At 38.8% G+C, this 17,409-nt stretch overlaps 1 protein-coding gene across 8 annotated transcripts in view; it reads right to left on the minus strand.

Annotated features, from left to right (window-relative positions):
• KIF1B (kinesin family member 1B) overlaps nt 1–17,409 on the minus strand; it is a 161,341-nt gene that overhangs the window by 86,284 nt on the left and 57,648 nt on the right. For 4 of the 8 annotated variants that reach the window (XM_006145348.3, XM_006145349.3, XM_027770641.1 and 1 more), the window contains 8 exons: nt 16,099–16,310; nt 12,306–12,385; nt 9,859–9,934; nt 6,079–6,158; nt 5,545–5,651; nt 4,655–4,738; nt 3,030–3,210; nt 2,868–2,940 (listed from right to left, as the gene is read on the minus strand). In XM_006145348.3, coding sequence (XP_006145410.1) covers nt 2,868–2,940; nt 3,030–3,210; nt 4,655–4,738; nt 5,545–5,651; nt 6,079–6,158; nt 9,859–9,934; nt 12,306–12,385; nt 16,099–16,310 — 893 coding nt within the window. The remainder of the gene's footprint in view (nt 1–2,867; nt 2,941–3,029; nt 3,211–4,654; nt 4,739–5,544; nt 5,652–6,078; nt 6,159–9,858; nt 9,935–12,305; nt 12,386–16,098; nt 16,311–17,409) is intronic. The other 4 variants (XM_006145353.3, XM_006145355.3, XM_006145352.3 and 1 more) reach the window with 1 other exon arrangement.

Genomic DNA, 17,409 nt, shown 5'->3' on the forward strand with positions numbered 1-17,409 from the left:
GTCCGCGTGGGGGGGGGGGGGGGGTTTAGCCAATTCCCAGGTCACTAAATGATGCTTCTGTTTTCATTAAATACCAGATGCGAAGTGGGCCTCCTAAAGAGACTCAGCAAGGAGCGTTTACAAATGAAAGAGAAGATACTCAAACATTTGTGTGAAAAAGTGAGCAAAGAATCAGCCAGGCATGTAACAGAGCACCAATATAAGGGAGTGCTTGGCAATGTGAAAATGCAGTTGGGAAACACATCATAACACAAGGGTAAACTCATAATAGAAAACTCTTAAGCCTGAATTCCATTTTCAATGTCAATCTGCAGAAATGATTACATATAATAGTTACTGAATAATAATTAATTTGTATCCTCTTAATGTACGTTCACAGAGTGCATTAGAAATGTTTCTGTTGATTGACAGATATAGCATAAAGAAATACATTTTCCATTCGGTACTATTCCTGGCAGATATTTTATAGGAAAAAGTCTTAGAAATCCTTTTTACCTCCTAAGGTAAAATATTTAAGTGGAATAGACAGGCAGACTTTTGGAAGGAGAGAAACTTCCTTTCTTGAAAGAGCTGCTCTTAAAATCCTAGCCTGCTTTCAGACACACAGAGCAAATGCTAACCAGACCTGATTTATCTGTAAATTATCTTTGTCCTCTGGAAACTAAATATGCCTTAGAGACATTAACTTTCTCTCCATTTAGTGGTCATCAACTTCATTTGAAAATAGAATGATCATCAGCCTTTAGTTATGGAGAATACCATCATTATTCTTTCATGCCCAGTTACTCAGTGTAGTCCCAGGACCAGTAGCATGGGCATCACCTAGGAGCTTGTTAAAACTGCAAAATCTCACGTCCCATCCCCTGCTGAATCAGCATCTACATTTCTTTTTTCTCCCCCCCTACAAGGCGCATATGCTTGCTGGAGAGACAGAGAGAGAGAGAGAGACAGAAAGCAATTACCCCCTGAGTGGGGGGATGGCCATGCTGCAAAATCTTTTTCATTCTCCTCTCAAGATTTTGAGCAAGCACACACATGTGCTGGGCACAAGGTTCAAGCCGCCAGGTCCAGGACTTGAACCATGGTCGACTATATGGAAATCTAGCACGTTAACTATTATGTCACCTCCTGCCCCCCGCCCCCCAGTGTCCACCTTTTAACAAGACTTCCAGTGATTGAGAAGCAGTACTCTAATGGATGCATCCCAGAAGCAAGTCAGAAAACCCAAGTTTAAGCCTCAGACTTAAGATTTATAAGATGTTTAAGAGTGGGAAAGAAAGCTTTCTTTTTCCCTTAGTTTCCTCAACTATACACGGGAAGTCATACTACACAATTTACTTATATCCATACCCACCAAAGACGATTCTTTTAGGATCAAATAAAATGATGGATGCTAAAGCTCTTTGTAAATTATAAAGCACTGTTCAAATCCAAAGCACTACTGTTAATAATAAATAGAGCTTAATTACACCTATCCATGTTTGAGCTCTCACAGACCATCAGAGGCATGTAATTAGATTATACTACATGATTAAGATAAAAGGTTTCTTCATGTGTCACAAACCTTTCAAGCCCCTAATCACATTGTAGCTAAATCTGCTATCATTAAAAACAAAATGCCAAGTGGGTCTCCTAAAAAGCCTCTATCTGTATCATTGCTACTATCTTGTCCTAAACACTCGATTGATTCTTACAATTTATTCTTTTTCTGACTTTACTATAATTTCCAAGATAACTAATTGGTTTAACCCACTGTCCCACCTACGAACTATGGATGCCCAAGAACTGTGCTGCATCTATAAAAAGCTGTGTTTGCTCAAGTGCTTGGCTTTTCTGGCCCTTCTAGCAGTGGTCCCTTCTCCAAAGCACAGAGCATGGCTGTAACGCTGTGGTTCACATGCTATGCTTTATGCTAAGGGAAGAAGCCAGCACCCTTGGCTTCTCCCTAAGCGTCCCTTATTTTAGATCATGAATCTTAAAAATGAGAAGTAAGCTACATCCACAGTACCCAAAGGTTAATTACAGTTTTCTCTTATATATGAAATGAGAGCTGACAAGCTTCTTATAACCTGGCTTTGTTATCCAAATTGGCTGGCTTTAAAAATGAAAATCTAGTGAATCAACTTTTCCTGAGATTCAGTTTCTATCAAAACTGGGAAACCAATTAACCCATCAAATGCTATTCCTCTTAGCACTGTAGCTGGGACCTTGATCTGACTTCCCAGCTGCTTCAGCCCAGAGAAAGCCCCTCTCTCCTGAGTCAGATGTGCAGTGCCTGTCCCCACTGTCACCACACATGCCACTGAGAACCTTACTTAGAATTCAGACTCCATGCAGGGGACAGAAAAGGGTTAAACATGCAACTGTGCAGCAACACTTCAGACACAGTTTATCTTTAAAAAAAATATATCTGCCCAGCACAAGAACAATCCCCAAGTCAGCCCAAGAGCAGAGAATTAGTACTATCAGGTGATCAGAAACAAAACCAAGGCAAACTCCCACCAAATTCAATATTCAGAATAATTATCTTTAAGAGAACCACCACTGTTCCAAATTCAAAAACAATGATCAAAAGGCAAAGGCTACCGGGAACGTTCTCATGATTTTTTTAACAAGAACTTGGTTGTGTTAAAAGATTTGACTCTTAGGATACAAAAGGCACAAAATAGTACCTCTGTGGACAGTTTTTCAGACTAAAGCTACTGGGAGATTTAAGTTCATCCTCCATTAAGGAAATGAAAGAAAAAAGTGTGTGGTATCCCTAAGAGCTAAATAAGCAACTTGGGCAGGTGCTGTAAGAGGGAAGATATGGGTGCAAGCTGCCCTTCTCTTAACAGCTAGCAAGCGGACTCAGGATGGACTCCTACCAGTCTCTGCTGCTCCAAGAGAAGATCTGCTTCCTCCTTCTCTTTTTTATATAGGATCTCCATTTCCTGTAGCCTAGGGAAAAAAAAAAAAAAATTGTGACGTCACTGAGCAGTTTCGTAAACACTATATATTAAAGGGAAGGAAAGTCTCGTGCATGTTACCTTTTCTCCATTTCCTGCTTCATATCAATTCCCTGTTTTTCCAGAAGTTCTCTCTGGGCAAACGTCCAGTCCACAGGCTCAGAGGGGGTCTCAGCAGAAGGAGTCTTCTCTCGCTCAGCCCGTGCTTGCTCCGGGTGGTTAAAACGAAAAACATGGTTTTTACCCATGATGATACGGTTTCCTAGCACAAAACAGAAATGGGGTAAGAAATCATTTTTTTTCCTTTTTTTGGTTTTATTTTTTAATTGTCAGAGAATATGTGCACTCACCAGAGGTGGGGGGGGAGACAGAAAAAGAAAAGGAGAGGGATAAAGTAACCCATAGTGTGGAAGGCCACATACTAGATCTTACACATGAACAATGGTTTGTCCATTTTGTTCCCTTACCCTAACATGGCTGTCTGCTTCTGTAAACCTGCTTGCTCTTCCCATGGGAAAATAGCTTGTGCTAGCCATATAGAAAACCATATCCAGGACGACATCCTGTACCTGCTACTGTCTTTGCTAATTAGCCCGAAATCTTTTTGTTTAGCAATGTAACTGCTTGCATGGAAACCCACTCCCCTCAGAAATAATTAACCTGCTTGATTCAGCTTCTATTACTGTTTGCATAGAAACCCCTGGTAACTGACCCCCTATAAAAAGACTACTCAAACTTCGGTCGGGGCTACAGTTCTGACTTTCAGCCCCTAAGCCTCAGGCTGTAGTTGCTTGTCAGCTAATAAAACATTCCCTTTAACCTTAATCTGGCTTTGGTGGTCGTTTATTCAGTTGCACTCTACAACAATAGTACCATCCTTTCAATTCCATTTCTCTATTGTCAGAATTTTAGACATGTACACACCCATATCCAGTATGTTTTTTTTTTTTTTTGGAGAGATTTTTGCTATAGGGCGCGTGCGCTCGCCAGACAGACAGAGAGAGAGAGAGAAACAGAAAGTGAGAAATCACCCCCCAGAGGGGATGGCCACGTCACAATCCCTTCTCCTCCATTCTCCTCTCAGGATCTTGGGCATGCACGCACACGTGCCTGGCGTGAGTTTAAGCCACCGGGTACGGGATGCAAATCATAGTCGACTACGTGGGAGTCCAGCAACATAGCCATTATGCTAACTGCTGGTCCCACATATCCAATATGTTTTTTAAGCTTCCAGGGTCAAGATTCAAAATGAGATTGCTTATGTGGGCTATAGCTCCTTAATCATTAGGCTATGGGACTGGTCCAGGAATCTTTTTTTTTTCTAGAGGTTTTGGCCTTAGGGTATGTGGGAGAGAGAGAGAGAGAAAGACAGAGACAGTGAGAAGGAAAGGGAGAAATCATCCCTTGGGAGGGGATGACCACGCTGCAACCACTTCTCTATTCTCGAACCATGAAATTGGCCATGTGGGATCCAGAGCCTTAATCCCGACATCACCTGCTGGTTGCAGGAATCACTTTTAAAATGTACAGTATTTGGTTTAATAACTTTGCTCTTCATAATACAAAAAGATAGCTTTTTGAGGCTTTTAAGAACATCAATCCTAAAGATGACTCACTTCAACCTTTAAACAGAGAGGTGAAAATTAAAGTTGCCCACACACACCACGTGAGCACTGCTGAAGACTTCAAACCTCTCCCAGTCTCACCTGAGCGCAGCTGAACAGGCTGGGCCACCCTTTTGCCATTTACGTAGGTTTCTGAGCGCTCACAGGGCTCTAGAGTCACGATAACTAAGAGGAACACAAACCAATGTTATCATCACAAAGCAGTGGAATCCAATAACAGAAAGCAGCTGGCTACCAAGATTTATGATAATTAAAAACAGATTACTACTATCAGCAAAGTGGCTAAAGTGCCTATACAGCAATTTGTTTAAGGGCAACTAAAACCAGTTGTGATATAAGAAGCTATTTGGAGCTGTGGGTAGTATAAAAATATTTAACTGAATTTGATTAATCTCAGAAGAAAAAGACAGGAAATATTCATTTCAATGATTGTCTAATAGTTCAGTTAATAAAACTGAAAACCTTCAGAAATACTGAGTTTAAAACATAGGTAATAACCAGAAACTGATGATTAAAGGGTAGTATTCTGATTAAGGAGCAAATCACACAATACAAAATTACCCATTTGTTGTTGTTGTTAATAACCCAGGCAAAAACCAAGATTGGCCTTTTCTTTCCTCTTAGGTAAAAATAAATTCTACCAGGCTAAGACTTGAGGTCCTTCGAATCTATTACCCAGGATATTCTTTTCTAACTTTTCATCAAATGATTAACATTCAAGACCAAGCCTAATTGCCTATGTTCTGCTCAGTTCTTGGCAGTAACAGAAGGGCTCCTTTTGTCCAGGCTATTTTCATGTAAAGTAGCTATGTCCATCCCGGCATTTGTAAGCGGCCCAGGTTTCTCCATTTTTCAATATTAGATTGTACAAGAAAGTATCACTGACAGAAAGAGGGAATACCCAGGGTTAAGGTTTTCTCATAATACAGAATGAAAAAGTTGTCAGAGCAGCTCAAGCCAGGAATGCTCACCTTCCCCACTGTTGCTTCTCTCACTCCGGAAGACACAATGCTCTTCTTTAATGTGAGCCCCACTCAGCACTATGTCCTGGCGCCGCTCAGCATCTGCTTGGCCAACCCTGAACACGAGAGAAAGTTTCCCAGGGAAATTCAGACACAAAAAGCACTACAAACAATGAACCTCTTTCTCTCAAAGAATATCCTTTGGTATGCACAAAAAGGTAAGGTCTTTTTGTATCAGAAGCTTTCAATTGCAAATTCTATTCTCATACATGGTCAATCTCCCTACATCAAACTACACTTTTTAATGAATTCATGTAAGTTGGAAAAAAAATTTATGTAAGGTCTTTTAGAAAATAAACTACATGGTAATTGGTTCTGCTAGCTAAAACACACAATTTGGAAAGAGTAAATAGGATAGTTCTTAACTATTTCAGATAAGAACAGCAGCAAATCATTACTATAAATTTTTCAACACTTTCCCTTTATTCAATCATCTCAGAGAAAAAGAATACATTAAGTGACCAAAACAAGAAACAAATATACCTTGTAATTCCATCCTTGATGTAATAAAGCAGGCATTCTGACATTAGTGGGTCTTCATTGAGGTTAACAAGATGTGGGGTCTGAAAGAAGGTTACAGATGATCAATTTGGGGCAACCCCACCATGAGAGGCTGCCGCAACAAACGGCCTAGGAAGCTGTGCATCTGCAATTCCCCACAATGCCTGAAGACAGACTTTTGCAAGTCCCTCACAATAAAGAGAAAGCACTCTTTAGGCTTCTCCAGTTCCTTCTATTTTACAAACCTATGTTCCGAGATAGAGAACAAGACCCAATATTTGATAAGATCAAAGCACAAAGGAAAAAATTAGAATAGGCTGATTCTCTGGATGAGTTAATTATAATTTTTATAAATATCTTGACAAAAATCTCAAGAAAAATTAAACTTTTAATTTACTTATATATTATAATGTCCCCACACCCCAGGCCATTTCCCTCTATAATTTTCATCAGTTCTTCCTGGGTCCCAGTTATTCTCTTTAGATTATTAGTCTTTTACCTTAAGGAAAAAACTAAAATTACTGACATTCAATAATATAAACATCTTCTAAAAATCCTCTTCATCTAACCCTAATATTTCCAAAATCTTTTTAAAAACCAACCTTCTTTGGTGAAAATACCCCACTGGGATCCAAAAATAAGTCACATGGTCTTGGGGCCAAAATCTACTCAAGATTGTGCCAGCAAATGTGGAAAAATGAAAGAAGAGTCAGATGAGGGGATTGAGAAAAGAAATAGCAAAAGATGGTTAAAAAGAAATTAGAAAAACGGCTACATTTTCTCAACTAGCATCTACCTTTATATTTTAATAACTTGGTTTGAGAAAGCTCTTTTCTGTTTGAGAAAAGCAAAGCCCTCTGTGTGGGCAGAGATTCTTAAAGTCCATCATGATAGGGGCCTATGTAAAAAGAAAAACTCATCAACAGGTTCTAAAATTGAGTTTGGATGTGGCCGTTGGCATATTGCTTTCTTTCCTGAGGAAGTCTAGAAGATTAAGCAAGATGAGTTAAATCAAAGTAAGAATAAGGGCCCAGCTGCAGTGGCACATAGAGCTAAGAAGTTATGCCCCACATGGGAGGGCTGGGTTCAATCCCTAGTCCAACCTTAAGACCAGGAGTGTGCCTGTAATCCCAGAGACTGGAGGAAGCTGAGGAAGGAGGATGGCAAGCTCAAGAATGGCCTGGGTAACAAAGTAAGACCCTGTCAAACAAACAAACAAAAAAGAACCAGTGCCCAGCTACAGGAGTACAGGTGCTAGAGTTATGCTGCAAGAGGCCGGAGCAGAATAAGACTGCAATGGCAAGACCCTGTGAAAAACACTGAATTCTTTCTTGTTTTCCTCTTCTTATATGCATACATACTTTCTCTTTCTCATAAAAGTAAAATAAATAGATAGCAAGCACCTATAGTCCAAGCTGGGAGGCTGATGCAGGGGAATCATAATCAAGATCCTTGTCATTAAAAAACACCAAAACAAACAAACAAAAAAGGTAAGGCCAAACCCCATGGACTAGACTAATTATTAAGGGAACTGGATACCACATGGTCAACTGCAGTTCAAATCCTGGCTCTAGCAGCTTTAACAACATGCTATATAGTATGTGTGCATGGCCCAAATCCCCAGAGAATGGAGCAGTGGAGAATTAGGGGGTGTTTTCTCCCTTCCTCATTTCTCTCTGGCTAGTGCACACTAGCAACTAAAAAATAAAAAGTAAGGAAAAGCTTTAGGATCTTTTGAAATTCTGTGCTTTTTATATCATAATATGAATTAAAATGATAATTTGTGTTAAATGTCAGATTTTTATAAACCATAATATAAGTTTGCTTCAGAGGTTTGTTAAAAGAATTATTTTATTTAAATCTATTTATTTATTTTAATTTGACCAGAGAGGGAGGGCATGAGAGTGCAAGAGAGGGAAAGGAAGAAAGCAAGCAGCCAGGTCGGGGACTCGAACCATGGTCAGCCATGTGGGAGTCCAGCACCTTTAACCACCATGCCACCTGCTAGTCCTGTGTTTTGTTTTTATTTGTTTGTTTGTTTGTTTTTAAGATAAGAGTCTTGCTATGTTATGATCCTCGTGCCCCAGCCTCTCAAGGAGCAGAGACTAAAGGTGCATACCACCATGTCTGGCTTTTTTTTTCTTTTCTTTTCTTTCTTTTTTTTTTTTTTTTGTTTGTTTTTAAAGATGTTTGCCAGAGGGTGTGTGCACTTGCTGGAGAAACACAGAAAGAAAAGGAAAGGGAGAAATCACCCCCCAGGGGGGATGGCCAAACCACAATCCCTTCTCCTCCATTATCCTCTTGAGATTTTGGGCATGCAAGAATATGGGCCTGGCAAGTTTTTAGAAGTCATCAGGTTTAGAACTCAAACCACACAGTTGGCCATGTGGGATCCAGCACTAAACCACCATGCCACCTGCTATCCCCACCATCTCTGGCTTTTTAGAGGGGGCCAGGAATTAAACCCAAGTCTGCCGTGTAGCCAAGAAGAATGTCAACCAGCACATGCCAATGCAGCTGGGACCCCACAGTTTTTAATACTGAAAGGTGTTATGAAATACCTTTAGGTGTATATAAAAGGCACAATTTAAATTCTATCAGAACTACAACTATTAAAATCTCTATAATCACAGTAATATGAATATATATATATATGTATGTTTGACTGAAGGAAAAACTATTATGACACTAATCTTTCAAAATATAAACATATAAAATACTTCTTGTTCTAGTTCCATAACATATAAATCAATCTTTTCTACTGAGAATAATACATTGGAATTTGTAAAGAAGTCATGTGACAACAGAAAAATCTAACCAGAGGAGTCCTAGCAACAACCCCAGGAATATTTCATAATACATAAAACAAATGCACCAATTCAAAACTCCCTACCCCTATTAGCCTAACCTAAAGAGATCATGACATCAAAACCGATGCATGAAGATGTTTAAGTCTCTGAGGGCCAATCTGCAGTCATTGAAATGAAGGGCCATTTAGTGGAATGAGAAATACATGTTCTGTACATCGATATATGTTATGTTGTTGTCGTATAAATGAGTACACAAATCATTTGATAATAGTTTTGCAATATCCAATAGCTACATAGCAACCTAGTAAAAAAACAAAACCCTTACTATTCTAATTAGCTAAAAGCCACCTAACTACTTTACAGCTATGATTATGTAAGTAGGAAGGTTACTACGGAGTCATTTTTTAAAAACAAACTGAGAAGGGAGCAGAGGCATCTATAAGGGTAAGGACGGGAATTACTTTACTTGGTATGGCTGTCTATAATACACACTGTAGAAGCAAATGGAAGCGGTATTTTCTACACAAACCTGAACAGCTGAAATTGGTTCCAAAAAGTTATAAAGCTGGGTTGGTGACTTCTGTGGGAAAATATACACAGAAAAAGTAGCCAAAACTGAAGCAAAGTATGATAGGTTAGGTTGAGAATTTAAGAGAAAGCAACAATGAAGATGACTAAACATACTGAGCCATGGCCAGAAATTAGATTTACTGCCTCAGGTTTTTTCCTTCGTAAACAGTAAAAATAATAGGCTTTTTAGAAATAGTTTGTCTTTGTACTGAAAGACTATACTGTAAGATTAAACCAGAAATATCTGAAATTAAGTCAAGTATCAACATAAAAGAAACAAAGAAGAGTGGAAAGGCCAGCCCTGAAAGAGATGAAGTGCCCCGTCACTAAGACAGATAGAAAGTGTTTATGTTTGGTTGAGTTTCACAACATGGTTTCCTACCTTTTTAGGTGAGAAAACTCCCAGGGTTCCTCCATCTTCTCGAATGGCAACTCCCATCTCAGCCAACAAGGCCTCTCTAGAAAAAAAAAGCATATCAAAATACCAATACCAAAATGCCAATTAAGTCAATCTAATATGAATTGAAAAATAAAACAAAACAAATTGGCCATATTTAAAGTCAGTAATGCAAATGTGAAATAATGTGCTTATCTCATAATTAATGAGAAATTATTTTTAAGAAAAACAGCACATTTGAAATGAATTAAATTATGTTCCTATGCTAAAGTTATATTCACCCACATAAAAACTTTGTTCTCATCTGATTGGGAAAAAGATACTAATTCATAAGTAACATGTCTTATAATATAAAAAAGGGAGTTTTCTTAAGGCTATATAACCAACTCAGCTATTTCTTCAGAATCTAAGAATGCAATCGGAAAGTAACTTTGGCATATGGAATATAATTTATAAATGTGATTTTTCCTAACTGTTACGTTCCCATGTCTGCCAACATTTTGATGCAATAATTATAGCTTAAAATCTTCATAATAAATAAGAAAAGTCTATTACATTTACTGTATCAGTACATTCATTAGAACTCATCTCTGCCTCAACTTCCATGAAGGGAGAAGGCAGGACTATCATTTCTTAAAATGTATGTTTATTTTTTTAAAAATTTATTTATTTATTATCATAATTTTGTTTATATTACATTGAATCACATATAACTTTACAGTGTATTACATTTCTTTTAACAGAAGGAAAATGTATGTTTATTTCAACAGTGATACCTTTACTGGTGTGTGTGTGTGTGTGTGTGCGCGCCTGTGTGTGTGCGCACGTGCAACTCGCACGCGCAACTCGTTGTGTTATGCTTACCCTCAGGGGAAAGAGCTGATAAGAGAAGTTAAGATTTAACAGGAGTTTCAAAGTCTACAACCCAAACTACTCTCTTACCAGACAGACTGTGGAGAGGGTAACTGTGAAAGACAATAATTAGAATAGCTACTTGGATTTGGGCCTTTATCAAGGGCAGTCTACTCTTCACAAATAAAGCACTCTATCCTTCAATATGTTCCATTTCTTTAACGAATCCCTAGCAGCATGTAATATGGTACTATGACTTTCTAGAGAACATTTATATATGTAAATTTGATCAATCAAAGTGTAAATTCAACTGGCCTACGTCCCCAGCCAGGTATATTTTTTGAGCACATGTTTTAGGAAGGGAGGTTCTTTTTTTAAAACTTCTATTTCATCTTTTCTTACTATAAACCTAATCCAAAGTCCCTTGGGAAGTTAGAGACATTCCCAGATTTTAACTGACTGACCTCTCCATTCTGATGGCCTCTGTTTTGCGGAGCTTCTCCTCCCAGGTTTCATTCAACTCAGCAATTATCTTCTCTGATTCCTAAGGAAGGAAATGCAGTTAAAGTGACAAAGTCTTACAATTTAACACACCATGTCTATGAAAGACATGTGGATCAGAGGGTAAGAGTCTGAAACTAATGTGAAGAGGTTTTCTTTTTCAATATGTAAGGTAATAATCATAAAGATTAAGCTGAAAACAAAATCAGTCTCATATGTATACATCACCCTAGTTCTAATAAAAATACCTTAATAGTGAGAAAGCGCACACTAGAGAGAGAGAGTGTGTGTGTATGGAGGAGGAGGAAGAGGAGGAAGAAGGGTAATTCCCAAATGCAAAACACATTTTTTGACAGACAAGCACTTCTATGAAAGAATGAAGTCTCCAACGGAATTCACTGCTTTTGTTTCACTACAATTTCACCATAACACAACACTCACCTGAACACATTTATATTACATTGAATCACATATAACTTTACAGTGTATTACATTTCTTTTAACAGAAGGAAAATGTATGTTTATTTCAACAGTGATACCTTTACTGGTGTGTGTGTGTGTGTGTGTGCGCGCCTGTGTGTGTGCGCACGTGCAACTCGCACGCGCAACTCGTTGTGTTATGCTTACCCTCAGGGGAAAGAGCTGATAAGAGAAGTTAAGATTTAACAGGAGTTTCAAAGTCTACAACCCAAACTACTCTCTTACCAGACAGACTGTGGAGAGGGTAACTGTGAAAGACAATAATTAGAATAGCTACTTGGATTTGGGCCTTTATCAAGGGCAGTCTACTCTTCACAAATAAAGCACTCTATCCTTCAATATGTTCCATTTCTTTAACGAATCCCTAGCAGCATGTAATATGGTACTATGACTTTCTAGAGAACATTTATATATGTAAATTTGATCAATCAAAGTGTAAATTCAACTGGCCTACGTCCCCAGCCAGGTATATTTTTTGAGCACATGTTTTAGGAAGGGAGGTTCTTTTTTTAAAACTTCTATTTCATCTTTTCTTACTATAAACCTAATCCAAAGTCCCTTGGGAAGTTAGAGACATTCCCAGATTTTAACTGACTGACCTCTCCATTCTGATGGCCTCTGTTTTGCGGAGCTTCTCCTCCCAGGTTTCATTCAACTCAGCAATTATCTTCTCTGATTCCTAAGGAAGGAAATGCAGTTAAAGTGACAAAGTCTTACAATTTAACACACCATGTCTATGAAAGACATGTGGATCAGAGGGTAAGAGTCTGAAACTAATGTGAAGAGGTTTTCTTTTTCAATATGTAAGGTAATAATCATAAAGATTAAGCTGAAAACAAAATCAGTCTCATATGTATACATCACCCTAGTTCTAATAAAAATACCTTAATAGTGAGAAAGCGCACACTAGAGAGAGAGAGTGTGTGTGTATGGAGGAGGAGGAAGAGGAGGAAGAAGGGTAATTCCCAAATGCAAAACACATTTTTTGACAGACAAGCACTTCTATGAAAGAATGAAGTCTCCAACGGAATTCACTGCTTTTGTTTCACTACAATTTCACCATAACACAACACTCACCTGAACACAACCCGATAGCCAATATACAAAGGTTTAATATTAAATCTCACCTGACGGCACACAGCCACTGAATTGAAAACTGACTAATCATTGCTAATGTAAGAACTATGGGACCAACACGTGACCAACAATGGTTCGAGGCCCGGATCTGGTGGCTCACTTTCTTTCTCTCTCTACGTCTCCCTCAGATCAAATGAAAACAAATGATGAATAAATAAAATTAAATAAAATGATTTTAAAAATAAAGAACTAAAACATGTTTCCCGCTCTCAAGAAGCTTACTATATACTATGGAGAGAGAGAAGTAACTGATGATTTATTAACTCAATAATTACATAAAACCCATTAGATATCAAGTCCTGTTATAGATAACTAGGAATAGGGCAAGGAATGAAATCCCTGCCTTCCTGAGACTTACATTCTATACAATAAGGAGACCAACTTAGTCATTTTAATCGATAAATACATAGTATGCCGGACAGTTGTACTTTTGAAAAAAATAAAGAAAGGAAGAGAAAGAATTGAGGGGAAAGGGAAAAAGCAATTAGAAGAAAGTTTGTCAGGACAGGCCTCATTGAACAGGTTAGAGCAGACACAAAGGAAGAAAGAAGTGGTCCTGTGGGTACGTGAGGGATAGGCAGGGAGTTCTGCAGAGACAATCACGTGGCTAGCGCAATACGTTAAGTCAGAGTGTGACTTAAAATTGAAGGCAATGACATATTATTCTCTTTTAGCAGAGGTGTGTGGAGAGATCAAAATGTTTACAATGGGGTAACATACACGGCTTACACGTATAGAAACAGGGTATTCAATGAATGAAGCAGCAACTGTACCTTATGTAAAATAGCATCCTATGAACTGATATTTCTTAAAGAATTATTTACTTAATTTATTATGTAATTTAATTATTTATCTATTTTTAATTTAACCAGAAGAAAAGAGAGGGAAAACAAGAAAGCAAGCTGCCAGGTCCAGGGCTCGAACCATGGTCAGCCACCTACGAGTTCAGCATCTTAACCACCACACCACCTGCCGATCCCTCAACTGATATTTTTTTCATTCAAAAATAAAGGGAAACAAAGGGAAATAAAATGTTAAGAAAATGAATGAACCTCCATACTGCAGTTTTCCATTACTGTATTTCTCTCCCGCAATGTCATGCCTTAGGAACATGGCTCCTCTTGGCATTCGAAAGTATCTCTATTGTGCAACCACTGCCCAGAACTGTGGATGCAAGATGTTATCTGCCTGCATTGAAATGCAGGTCTGCCCGAATGGAATTCTCACCATTCACAAAATAACAGCAGAACTAAGGCGTTTATGCTTCAGTGAACTACTGCCATGTATTAAAAACTCGAGAATGAACTAAAAATGGTAAAGAAGCTATTTTCTCTCTAGAATCAAACTAGGGATATGGAAACTTTCATTTATGTTGGCTTAAAGAACAATTTAAACAGAGGAATTTATTTTCTGATTCAAGTAATTCAGTTTTGTTTTGTTTCATGTGGTGGGAAGGAGGCCATTGGGGGAGAGCTCCCTGAATAATGACACCATTATTCCCTTGAAACGATTTGGAAGACACTGGGTGACCTAATTCTTAGAGAGTCTGGTTAACGTCTTGACTCCTAACATTCAGCATTTTCAGTTGGTCCTACTTGGCAGTTAGGGAGAAATGTCTCCTTTGACAACAAGAAGAATGTCAAAGGAAAGGGTAATCTCCTCGTACTAGGCTTTAACAAGTAAATAATAAGATTTGAAATCCCCAAAGAAAAAGATTTTATATTAAATATTCAGCAAGTGGGAGGTTTCACTTCTCTTTCCCAGAGAGCCCCATATTTCCCACCCTGGCTCTGAGTGGAGTCCTGCATAGTAACATAGTCACTGATGCCTGTCATGAAAAAAATGCATAAATGAAGTCATCAGAAAGATCTCTAGTAAAACTTCAAAGTCAATTTTACCAACAGCAGAAATTACCTGCAGATTGCAATATTTAATAAAAAAGATTTCACACTCCCTTCTCCTTTGCCAGGTATTTTAGAACTTCACCCACCTTCTCCTAACATGCTCTGAAGAAACAAGGTCATTATTTCTGTTTCTGAAGCACCTTATTTTGAACTGAGTAAAATGTCAAGGGAAAAAGTAGGCTGATTAGGAAAGAAGCCCATTCTTCACATAAAATCTTTTTTAGCCTCATCTGAAAACTGGAAGTATCTGACATCTTCAATTACCAAGTTTAATTCACTATTAGCAATGAAGAGGTTCAGGAAGCCTTTCAATTGTTAGTCAAAGTGGGTCCCTGTTCTCTGTTATCCTTGAATAAGCAGCAGTCCTGGGGAACACTGAATGAACATGAAGGGGGCCTGCTGGCTGGCAGTACAACTGATCTTGAGTTTCTTTGTCCTCCTTGTTTCCCCTAGCCTGGTACCTAGCACTCTTCAATACAAAGGCCGAAAAGGTATAGATCAAACTATCTTCCTGGAGGTGACAAGCAGGATAAGAAAACATATTTGTGTCAACAGCAGAAGGTGCTATCACAGACATCTGAGAGAGGGCAGGATTCCTACGCAGCTTGTCTTCGCACCTCAGGTGACAACTGCCTGTCCTCACTGGAATCACCGAGAAGAGAAAACAGCTAAGAGAAGGCTTAGTTGCTCCTAACTTTCATATTCATGAGAGAGACAAGGCAGAACCTGCAAGCCTAGAATGGGCTGGAAAAACCTCCAGCAGCAAATCTGGATGCCCTGGGCAGATGAGCTGCATATGCACAGCACTGCAGCCCTGCGGCCCAGGTGCAGCGGCACAGGAGGACATAGTCCTCTACAGCCATCATGGGGCATCAAAGTTTCCTGTGAATTTTCAGAAGGTATAATTTCATGTGTATCTAAATAAACCTGGTACAGCTACTTGCATGTTCAAATTTTAATTGCATATTTAATTTACTAACAGAAGCATGACTCTATATAAATTAAACCAAATGTCTCAAACTAATTATTTTGTTTTGACTAGATTTCTTTCAAAATAATTTCACTATGACTTATAAGCTATACCAGAATTAATATACTTATCTACTTATCAGTTACAGTGCATGACCAACCTGTGACCTGCCCATCCACCTCTCCTTTCTCTGCCTGGCCATGTCAGACTCAAACATTCTGGTGAAAAAAATTAACTTACAAACCAGAAAATTCCATTTTCAGGACACCTATAAGAGAAAGTTCGCCATATGTCAAGCCAAAATCTCAGCAATTTTTAGTTCTAGCTTTGCGTTGTGGAGCCCTATAGAATACCTTACATTCGCTCTGAATTCTTACCTACCTTTAGACGTTCAATGGCTTCCTCTCCTCCGGGTGTGGACATGATCCTCTCCTGGATGCTGGTCACAGATGTCAAGCCCACCTGACTACTGAGTGAGCAGGAAGATGGAGATGAAGTAAGGGACCCCATGGATGCTGTGGAAAAATTGCCAGGGCGTTGATTCTCAGAGGCTAGCAAGTACCTATGCTTATTGTTCTGAAAATCTTTCAGATCTGGGAGACAGAAAGAAGGGAAGGCAGAAAAGGAAAAGAGCAGAGGAAGGAAAAAAGGAAGGAACACCAGTGTAAGAAAGGGCAGCAATAAAGCGCCAAGACAAAGACAAGTTATAATACAAAGACAAGTTACACTTGTTCTAGATGGCAGTTCTAAAACATGTCTCTCTTTAATACAAGTTAAGAACCACATCTGAATTTAAAAACTAAAAAATGCCAATGTGGGTTTAACACTGTATCCTGGAGGAGTAACCAGAGCCCCAAAGGATACTGCTGAGACACCCTCCCTACACAGCCACACCTCTATTCCTCCTACTGGTCCATGTCCACAATGCCTTCCAATTTCAACTACCCCTTAAATTCCAGTAATCTGTACCAGAAAGGGGGGAATGATGATCATTTATTTATCAACAATGACTCATATTGGCCTGGCCCAGTGTTTCATGGAGTTCAGTGAAAATTTCCAAGAAAATATTACAACAAAAATCTGATCACTCAGTAGTGTCTTTTGTACAGCAACATTTCAACATGCTAAAAGGATTTTTTAAAAATACCTTAGATAAAAGCAACAGGTAACTGAAGCAATAACAGGAATTTTGTGTAATTTCCAGCTAAGAGCCCAGGACCTACTGACTGCCTCAACAGGGAAGAACCATTAGCAAATACATACATTTTGGTGTAGTTTCCACTCATCTACTAGAGCAAACAAATTACAAGGTTGATTATTTTGCTAATTTATTTAAGGTCCTTTCTTTGCCTCGTTGCTAGCTATGGGTTCCTGGTAAGCCTGCTTTCAAGTAGGAAATGCAGGTTTTAGAGAGGTACTTTCATTTACTAAGATTTTTTTTTTTTTTAATGAGAAATTTTTTTCCCTATAGGGTGCATGCGCTCACTGGAGAGACTGAGAGATACAGAGTGAGTAATCACCCTCCCCCCGGGGGTGGGTGATGGCCACGCCACAATCCCTTCTCCTCCATTCTCCTCTCAGGATCCTGGGCGCACACAGACATGTGCCTGGCATGAGTTTTAAACCACTGGGTCCAGGACTCGTACTACGGTCAACTACGTGGGAGTCCAGTGACATAGCCATTATGCCATC

This window comes from Tupaia chinensis, unplaced genomic scaffold, assembly GCF_000334495.1.
Source record: "Tupaia chinensis unplaced genomic scaffold, TupChi_1.0 Scaffold000146_1, whole genome shotgun sequence".
In the NCBI taxonomy this organism is placed as follows: Eukaryota; Metazoa; Chordata; class Mammalia; order Scandentia; family Tupaiidae; genus Tupaia; species Tupaia belangeri.